Source organism: Taeniopygia guttata, chromosome 25 (genome assembly GCF_048771995.1).
Source record: "Taeniopygia guttata chromosome 25, bTaeGut7.mat, whole genome shotgun sequence".
Taxonomy (NCBI): Eukaryota; Metazoa; Chordata; class Aves; order Passeriformes; family Estrildidae; genus Taeniopygia; species Taeniopygia guttata.
The window spans coordinates 7,217,500-7,227,198 of NC_133050.1; the positions used below are offsets into that span (position 1 = coordinate 7,217,500).

A 9,699-nucleotide genomic window follows, 5' to 3' on the forward strand; every position below is an offset into this window, starting at 1 on the left:
TGCTCCCATCCCGATGTCCCCGGGGTGACAGACGCTGCCAGAGCCACCCCAGGTGCCCCTAGGGGGTCCCTCAGTGTCCCCAGGGGTCCCTCGGGGTGGCCCCCGGGCTGTCCCCGCTGTCCCCACGGGGTTGGGGGGGACGCGCCGGCTCCGGAGCGGACGGCGGAGCGAAGGCAGCCAGGGCGGGTGAGTGTCCCCTCACTGTCCCCTCACTGTCCCCTCACTGTCCCCTCACTGTCCCCAGCCCCTGCCACCCCTCCCTGGCCCCTCTGTCACCCACGGGTGGCACCGGGGTCACCAATGGCACCCGTGTCCCCCTGGGGGCCTGGGGGTGACAGGGGTGGCACCGCGGGGTTTGGGGGTGGGGGGTCTCTGATGTCCCCTCTGTCCCCGGGGGTGGCACTGGATGGGTGGGGGAGGGGGGGGAGGCCCTCGGTGTCCCCTGGGGGGGGTCGAGGACAACCCAAAGCAAGAAAATGAGCCGCGAGAAAAGTCTCGATTTGCACTTCAGCCTTCCCGACCTTATCCTGACCTTATCCCATCCCCATCCCCATCCCCATCCCCATCCCCATCCCCATCCCCATCCCCATCCCCATCCCCATCCCCATTTCCTTCCCTTCCCTTCCCTTCCCTTCCCTTCCCTTCCCTTCCCTTCCCTTCCCTTCCCTTCCCTTCCCTTCCCTTCCCTTCCCTTCCCTTCCCTTCCCTTCCCTTCCCTTCCCTTCCCTTCCCTTCCCTTCCCTTCCCTTCCCTTCCCTTCCCTTCCCTTCCCTTCCCTTCCCTTCCCTTCCCTTCCCTTCCCTCCCCTCCCCTCCCCTTCCCTCCCCTCCCCTCCCCCTCCCCATTTTTTCGTGCTTTCAGTGAATTTTACCAATTCCCCTTTTTTTTCCCTGAATTTCCCCCCATTCCCGCTCCTCTCGTGCAATTCCCAAGCGCCGCCCCCCCCCCACCCCCCCAAACCAGGGGGAAACCCCGGCCCTAAAGGGGAGACCCCAACCCCAAAATCGGGGCGGGAACCCCCCATCAATTTTGGGACCCCTGACCCCACTGGGGTCCCCCTCTCCAGCCCCCTCCCCAAATTCAATGAGCACTTACCCCAGGGGGGGGTTGGACCCCCCAAAATCCGCCCCCCAGCCCCGGAGGCAAAGCAAAAGTTGGGGTTTGTTCTGATTTTTGGGGGGTGGGTTTTGTAGCCAGGAATGGGGAATTTTGGGGTGTTTTCGTTGGCTTTGAGCGTTTCCAGCTGCTCCCCCCCCCCCCCCATTTTACCTTTCAATTCCCCCTCCCCAAAATTCCCCCCCCTGCCCCTTTTCTCACCCCGGGAGCACTTTGACAAATCGGGTTTTTGGGGCTAAAACCTGAATTTTTGGGTTATTTTAGGGGTTTCTTTTATTTTGGGGGGTGGGGTCGTTCCCTCTCCACCCCCTGGGGGTCCCCCCCCCCTAAGTGCCACTGTCCCCCCCCCCAATCCAGGGCCCCTGGGCTGAGTTTCGATGAGAAAATGAATTTTAAAAAACCCTAAAAAAAGGGATTTTTCACCCAGAAAAAACGGTGAAAACCCGGAAAAGAATCCCAAACCCAAGTGCAATAGCGGGGGGGCCGAACTCTTGGTGCTATAAACGAAATTCGGGGTGCCCTGGGGGGCTCAGCCCCGGGGGGCTGCGGGCAGTTCCCCCCCCCAAAATGAACCCGGGCAGTTCCCACCTCCCAAAAACGACCCCAAAAAATGACCCCAAACCCCCAAAAAACGGCCCAAAATCCCGAAATGACTCCAAACCCTTCCCGGCCTCCTGAACAATTCCAACCCCCCCAAAAAAAACCGGCTCCCCCCATCCCAAAAACGCCCCCAGACCCTTCCTGGGATCCCGAGGAGTTCCCCCACCCCCATCCCGGAATTCCGCGGGGATTTGGATCCATGTCCCGCCTCCCCCCCCCAGCATAGGTTTATCCCTATTTTTATTATTATTATTATTATAATTATTATTATTTTTGGCTTGCCCCCCCTCCCCGCCGCCCTTTCCCCCCTGCCGCCCCCAGGGCTGTGACATCCCCGAAAATTCCCTTTTAAAATTCCCTTTTTTTTATTCCCCACCTCCAAACTCGGAGGATTTTCCCGCTTTTTTTCCGGCTAGGGGTAGATCCGCTTGTGAAAACGCTTTTTTTGGGGTTTCTGTTTCGGGGGAGGGGGGGTTTTATTTTTTTGGTTCCTCCAAAGGCATCTCCCATTGCCATCCCCAATCCCCATCCCCAATTCCCCCGTCCCGCCCCGTCCCGCTTCCGCTCTCGCTGCCGATATAACCAGGACTCATCCGTGTATATAAAACTTGAGCTGTTTCTTGACACATTAAAAGGTGAAAAGATTAAAAAAGAGAAAAAGAGAAAAAAAAAAAGGGGGTTAAAAAAAAAAAAGTTAAAAAAAAAAAGTTAAAAAAAAGGTTAAAAAAAAGGGTTTAAAAAAAGGGTTAAAAAAGGGGTTAAAAACAAGGGGTTAAAAAATAAGGTTAAAAAAAGGTTAAAAAAAGGGTTAAAAAATGGGTAAAAAAAAAAAAAAGTTAAAAAATGGGTAAAAAAAAAGGTTAAAAAGATGGGTAAAAAAAATGGTTAAAAAATGGGTAAAAAAAAATGGTTAAAAAAATGGGTAAAAAAAGGTGGAAAAAATGGGTTAAAAAGAAAGGTTTAAAAAAAAGGGGTACAAAAGAAAGGTTAAAAAAAAAAAAAATCCAGCCAAAACGAGGAAAAGCTGTACATTGTGTAGAGTGAAAAAAAAAAAAAAAAAAGGAAAAAAAGAAAAAAAAAACCCAAAAAAAACAAAAAAAAAGGAAAAAACCCAACAAAAAAAAAAGCATAATAATAATAATAACGGCCAAACCGTCCGAAGTCCCCGGGTGTTGTGGCAGTGTCACGTCCGTGTCGTGCGACCTGGTGTGTGTGACATGAACCGTGCAAGGGGGGGGGCCGGGGGGCTCCCCGAATTCTGTGCCTTTGACACGGGGCGGCGCCGGGACCCCCGGGGGGCCGAGCCCCCCGCTCCTGTATTTGCACTGTTTTTATTCTGGATTGGCTTCCCGACAATACACGGCTCCAACAACCCCCGCCTGCGCCTCTTCCTGCCCCCAAAACCGGGAATGGGAAACCGGGAATGGGGGGGAGGGGTGGGATGGGGGGCGGGAATTCCGGGGGGTGGGGGAAAATATCCCGGAGTTCGGTGAGAAATTCCCGGGTTTTAGCAAAACATTACAGGAGTTCAGCGTGAAATTCCAGGCCAAAATTCCAGGATTTCAGCACAAAATTCCAGCCAAAATTCCAGATTTCAGCCCAAAATTCCAGCCCAGAGTTCCAGGAGTTCAGCACAAAATTCCAGTCCAAAAATCCAGATTTCAGCCCAAAATTCCAGGGTTTTAGCAAAAAATTCCAGGAGTTCAGCCCAAAACTCCAGCCAAAATTCCAGGATTTCAGAAAAAAAATACACAATTTCAGCCCGAAATTCCAGGATTTCAGCACAAAATTCCAGCCCAAAATTCCAGGATTTCAGAAAAAAAATCCAGGACTTCACCCCGAAATTCCAGCCCAAAAATCCAAATTTCAGCCCGAAATTCCAGGGTTTTAGCAAAAAATTCCAGGGTTTCAGCCTGAAATTCCAGCCCAAAATTCCAGCCCAAAATTCCAGGAGTTCAGCCCAAAATTCCAGCCAAAATTCCAGGATTTCAGCACGAAATTCCAGATTTCAGCCCAATATTCCAGCCAGAATTCCAGGATTTCAGCCCAAAATTCCAGCCCAAAGTTCCAGGAGTTCAGCACAAAATTCCAGCCCAAAATTCCAGATTTCAGCCCAAATTTCCAGGATTTCAGAAAAAAAATCCACGATTTCAGCATGAAATTCCCGGAGTTCAGCCCAAAATTCCAGCCCAAAAATCCAGATTTCAGCTCAAAATTCCAGGATTTCAGCCCAAAAATCCGGCCCAAAATTCCAGGATTGCAGCCTGAAATTCCAGAATTTTAGCAAAAAACATCCAGCCCAAAATTCCAGCATTTCAGCCCAAAATTCCAGGGTTTTAGCAAAAATATCCACTTAGCAAAAATATCCAGCCCAAAATTCCAAGATTTCCACCCAAAATTCCAGGATTTTGGCCTCAACCTTTGGTTTCCCGGTTTTCAGGATTTCACACACACATTTTTTATTTGGGGATTTTGATAAAATTTCCGGCGTTTCAGCCCAGTTTGGGTGTCAGGAAAAAAAAAAAAAAAATCAATATTTTAGGCCGGAATTGTGGGATTTTGCTCCCATTTTCCCGGATTTTGGGCCCAATTTCTGCATTTCTGCTCCGGATTTGCAGGATTTCAGTGCCCGGCTTTGGGATTTGGGCCAAACTTTGGGGATTTGGGGGATTTGGGGGATTTGGGGGATTTCAGCCCCAGCTCGTGGGACTTTACCCCGTTTCTGGCTCCAGCCCCAAAAGGAGCGAATTCCCTCCCCATTTCCAGCATTTATTTAATTCCCATTTCCATCCTTCGGGCCCAATTTCGGGGATTTTGGCCCTGGATCTGAGGGTTTGGTCCAAATTTGGACAATTTCAGCCCAAATTTGCCCCATTTCTGCTTTGGGGGTGGGGGGAGGGTGGAAATGGGGTTTTTTTGCACAAATTTCAGTTTTTTCCCCCATTTTTTCCCTCTTTTCCATCGGTTTTGAGCTTGGGGCTGATGGCAAAACAGGGGAGGGGGGGTGGGGATCTCCTTATTTTTGGAGAAATCTTAAAAATAAAATGAATTAAAACTTCAGCCCTTGGTAATTATTTAATTGAGGAATCATTTGGCAAATTGAGGTGGGGGGAGACCCCAAATCCAGGTGGGGCCCCTCCAATTCCCCCCCCCCAAACCCAAAAATCCCAAAAATCCTCCAGGCCGTGGGGACACGGCTTTGGTGTCCCTGTCCCAAATTTGGGACCGGGTTTGCTACAAAAGTTTTATTTGCCAAAAAAACCCCAAAAAGATCCCAAAATGGGGATTTTGTGTACAAAGAGCCCCCGGGGGGGACGGGGGGGGGAAGGCACCGGCGGCTGGGGGGGGACAGGGTGGATTTGGGGACCCCCGGGACAGATTTTGGGGACCCCGAGGAGGGATCTTGGGACCCCTGGAATGGATTTTGGGAGCCCTGGAATGGACATGGGGACCCCTGGGGTGGATTTTGGGACCCCCTGGATGGATTTGGGGACCCCTGGGGTGGATTTTGGGACCCCCGGGATGGATTTTGGAACCCCTGGAATGGACACAGGGACCCCCAGGATGAATTTGGGGACCCCTGGGATGGATTTTGGGACCCCCAGGACAGATTTTGGGACCCCCAGGACGGACATGAGGACCCCCGGGATGGATTTTGGGGTTCCCAGGATGGATTTTGGGACCCCTGGAATGGACACGGGGACACCCAAGATGAATCTGGGGACCCCCGGGACAGATTTTGGGGACCCCGAGGAGGGATCTTGGGACCCCTGGGATGGATTTTGGGACCCCTGGGATGGACATGGGTACACCCAGGATAAATTTGGGGACCCCCAGGATGAATCTGGGGACCCCCGGGATGGACCTGGGGATCCCCGGGATTAATTTGGGGTCCCCCAGGATGATTTGGGGTGCCCCAGGGCAGATTTGGGGACCCCCAGGAGAGATTTGGGGACCCCCGGGATGAATTTGGGGACCCCCAGGATGAATTTGGGGTCCCCCAGGATGATTTTGGGACCCCTGGGATGGATCTGGGGACCCCCAGAAGGGATTTTGGGGACCCCCAGGATGATTTGGGGACCCCGGGGGCTCAGAGGCGCAGCCGCCCGTCCCGCAGCCGCTGCCAGCGCTCGGCGTCCAGCGGGACGAAGGTTCGGGCGGCCTCGTCCTGCACCAGGAGCGGCTCCGGGACCAGCGCGGGGTCACAGCCGTCCTGCGCCAGCCGCAGCTTCTGCTGCTTGAAGGTCTCCGTCATCTCCAGCCGTTCCTGGGGACCCAGCACCCCAAAAACACAGCAGGTCAGCCCAAAAACACAGCATCTCAGCCCAAAACCACAGCATGTCAGCTCAAAATCCAGCATTTCAGCCCAAAAATCCAGCATTTCAGCCCAAAAACACAGCATGTCAGCCCAAAATCCAGCATTTCAGCCCAAAAACACAGCATGTCAGCCCAAAACCCAGCATTTTAGGATTTTAGCCATAAACACCAGGATTTTCACTCCAAAATTCCAGGATTTCAGCCCAAAACTCCAGGATTTTCAGCCCAAAATTCCAGGATTTCAGCCTGAAATTTCAGCCTGAAATCCCAGGAATTCCAGCCCAAATTTCCAGGATTTCAGCCCAAATCCCAGATTTCAGCCCAAATCCCAGGATTTCAGCCCAAATCCCAGATTTCAGCCCAAAATCCCAGGATTTCAGCCCAAATCCCAGATTTCACCCCAAATTCCCAGGATTTCAGCCCAAATTCCCGAGATTTCAGCCCAAATTCCCAGATTTCAGCCCAAATTCCCAGATTTCGGCCCAAATCCCAGATTTCAGCCCAAAATCCCAGGATTTCAGCCCAAATTCCCAGATTTCAGCCCAAATCCCAGATTTCAGCCCAAAATCCCAGGATTTCAGCCCAAATTCCCAGATTTCACCCCAAATTCCCGGATTTCACCCCAAATTCCCGGATTCCAGCCCAAATCCCGATCCCAGCCGGTACCTGCAGGCGCAGGAAGCGCGGCCGCGCGTACGGCGGGAGCCGCTGCTCCAGGTGCCGGTAGAGGCCGGGCCCGTCCAGGGAGCGGCCGGGCCGCAGGACGAGCGCGGCCATCCCGGCCCGGCCCTCGTGGCCTGCGGGCGAGGGGACACGTGGGGACACGTGGGGACACCGCGGGGCCGGCGGGGGCCCGGGGGCGGCACCGGGGCCGGCGGTACCTGGGACGGTGACGCCGTAGACGGTGGCTTCCTGCAGGGCCTCGTGGGCCAGCAGCGCCTCGGCCACTTCCGTGGTGGCCACGTTCTCGCCTTTCCACCTGGCAGGGACGGGGAGAGCGGGTTGGGGGACATGAGACCCCCCAAAATGTTCCACGGGGCTGGGGGTGCCCCCGTGCCGGGGGGTTTGGGCACCTGAAGGTGTCCCCGATGCGGTCCCTGAAGCGCACGAACTGCTCCTCGTCCTGCTCCACCAGGTCCCCGGTGTTGAAGAACTCGTCCCCCTCGGCGAAGACGCCGCGGAGCAGCTTCTGCTCCGACAGCTCCGGGCTGCCGGCGTAGCCCAGGAACGGCGTCCGGCGGGTCACCGGCGCGATCAGCAGCCCCGTCTCACCTGCGGCCGCGGGCACGGTGACGGGGAGCCCCGGGCACCCCCCGGTGCCGCCCCTCGCCCGCTCCTCACCCGTCCGGGCCCGGATGCAGCGTCCGGCCTCGTCCCGCTCCGGAGCTCCGGCCGCGACGTCGTAACGAACGACCTCGAAGGGCGAGAAGAGCTGGGCAGAGGGGCGGGCTGGGGGTCAGCGCCTGGGCTGGGGAGGTTTCGGGGTGCAGCCCCCCCCGCCCCCAGCGCCCCACACCTTGTAGATGAAGCTGCAGCGGCCCACGGCGCCCGGGGTGCCGGTGTAGTTGAAGAGGGTGACGTTGCCCTCGCTCATCCCGTAGGTCTCCACGATGCGCACGGGCCCGAAGCGCCGCTGGAAGCTCCGCCAGACGTCGGGGCGGAGGCCGCTGCCCACCGCCAGCCTCAGCCCGTGCTGCCGCTCCCCGGGGCGCTGCGGGGCCACCGTCAGCTCCGGGGGTGCCCGCGGGGGTCCCCCCTGCCCGGCCGCCCGCCCTGACCTGGGGCTGGTTCACCAGGTAGCGGCACAGCTCCCCGATGTACTGGAACACGGTGACGCCCTCGGCGCGGCAATCATCCCAGAACTGGCTGGCCGAGAACTTCTCCTTCAGCACGCACGTGGCCCCTGCGGGATGGGGACGGGGGATCAGCCCCAAAACACCCCCGGAACCCCCCCGGGGCCCCAGCCCCGCTCACCGATGCCGAGGCAGCCGACGACGCCCAGCAGGGACCCGGCCATGTGGTAGAGGGGCAGCGCCAGGTACACGACGTCCCGGCTGGAGGCTCCCACCAGCTCGTAGAAGCTCAGGCACATGATGGACTTGAGGTGGGACACGCGGGCGGCTTTGGGGAGGCCTGGAAGGGAAAAACAGAGTTGAGCCCCCCCAGGCTCAAGCAGAGCCCCCCCCCGAGCCCCGGTGCCGGTCCCACCGGTGGTGCCCGAGGTGAAGATGTAGAGGCAGGTGTCGTTCATGTCCCGGGGCTCCCACACGTCCTCGGGCTCCAACTCCTCGGAGGCCGCGTCCAGCAGCTCCTGCAGCGCCACGACGCCGGGCGGGTACGGCCCCGCTCCGAGCACCCACACGGCCACGCCGTCCTCCCGCAGGCTGGGCAGGAGCGGCTCCACCGACCCGAACAGGTCTGGGGGGGCGGCACCGTGTGGGGACCACCGCCCCGGCCCCGGTGCCACACGTGCCACCCGCCCCTTGTCCCCCTCGTCCCCGGTCCTGCCCCGTTATTCCTCTGGTCCCGCTCGGGCTCCCCGTCCTCTCATCCCCCCGGTCCCGTTACACCCCGGGATCGCCCCACTCGCGGCCCCATCACCCCCGGTCCCGTTACACCCCGGGATCTCCCCACTCCGCGGCCCCATCACCCCCGGTCCCGTTACACCCCGGGATCTCCCCACTCGCGGCCCCATCACCCCCGGTCCCGTTACACCCCGGGATCGCCCCACTCGCGGCCCCATCACCCCCGGTCCCCGCCGTTCCCCGGTGCCTTCCCCCCGCATTCCTCGGTCCCCTCCCGCTCCCCTCGGTGTCCCCCCCGTTATCCCCCGGGCCCCGAACGCTCCCCGCTTCCTCTCGGCCCTTTCCCCCCACGCTCCCCGCTCCCCCCCGGTGTCCCCCCGCTGTCCCCCCGCTGTCCCCGGGTCTCACCGTCCGCCACCAGCAGCGCCCGGGCCCCGCAGCCGCGCAGGCAGTGCCGGAGCCCCGCGGGGCGCAGCGCCGTGCCCAGGAAGGCCGGGCGGGCCCCGAGCGCCGCCAGCCCGAACCAGCCCCACACGAAACGGGGCTCGTTGCCCGCCAGCAGCCCCACGGTGTCCCCGGGCCGCGGCGGGGCCCGCAGCGCCCGCAGCGCGTTCGCCACCCGCGCCACGCTCCGCGCCGCCCGCCCCAGCGGCACCGCGCCCGCCCGGGCCCGCAGGAACGGCCGCGCCGGGGCCGCCCGGGCCGCGCGGAGGAACCGGGAGGCCACGCTGCCCCCGGGACCGGCCCGCGCCCGCCGCCGCGCCCGCAGCGCCCGCAGCGCGAACGCCAGGTCGGCCCAGAGGTGCGGCCGCAGCCGCCGCTGCAGCGCCAGCAGCGCCCCCAGAGCCCCCAGGGCCAGCGGCGCCCCCGGGACCCCCCCCAGGACCCCCCCCAGGACCCCCCCCAGGACCCCCAGCGCCCCCAGCCCCAGCGCGCCCAGCGCCGCCGCCCGCGCCATCGCCGCGCCCGCCCCGGGGCGGGGGGACACGCCCACCTGGCCACGCCCACCTCGGCCACGCCCACTCTGACCACGCCCCGACAGCGCCCACCTCGGCCACGCCCCCCCCGGTGTCACCTCTGTCCCCTCCCCGGCACCGTCCCCATTGTTCGCTCCGTCCCCTCCCTGTCCCCCCTCCGTGTC

The 9,699-nt window shown here is 59.6% G+C and overlaps 1 protein-coding gene across 1 annotated transcript; it reads right to left on the minus strand.

The window, feature by feature from the left end:
- Window positions 1–5,774: 5,774 nt before the first annotated feature.
- On the minus strand, window positions 5,775–9,426 carry SLC27A3 (solute carrier family 27 member 3; the record flags this gene model as incomplete). Its single annotated transcript, XM_030291197.4, has 10 exons — window positions 5,775–5,983; window positions 6,700–6,830; window positions 6,915–7,012; window positions 7,107–7,305; window positions 7,375–7,465; window positions 7,550–7,744; window positions 7,812–7,936; window positions 8,008–8,166; window positions 8,242–8,451; window positions 8,967–9,426. Coding segments are annotated over 10 exons (1,845 nt in total), but the record flags the coding sequence as incomplete, so codon positions are not given.
- Window positions 9,427–9,699: the final 273 nt, after the last annotated feature.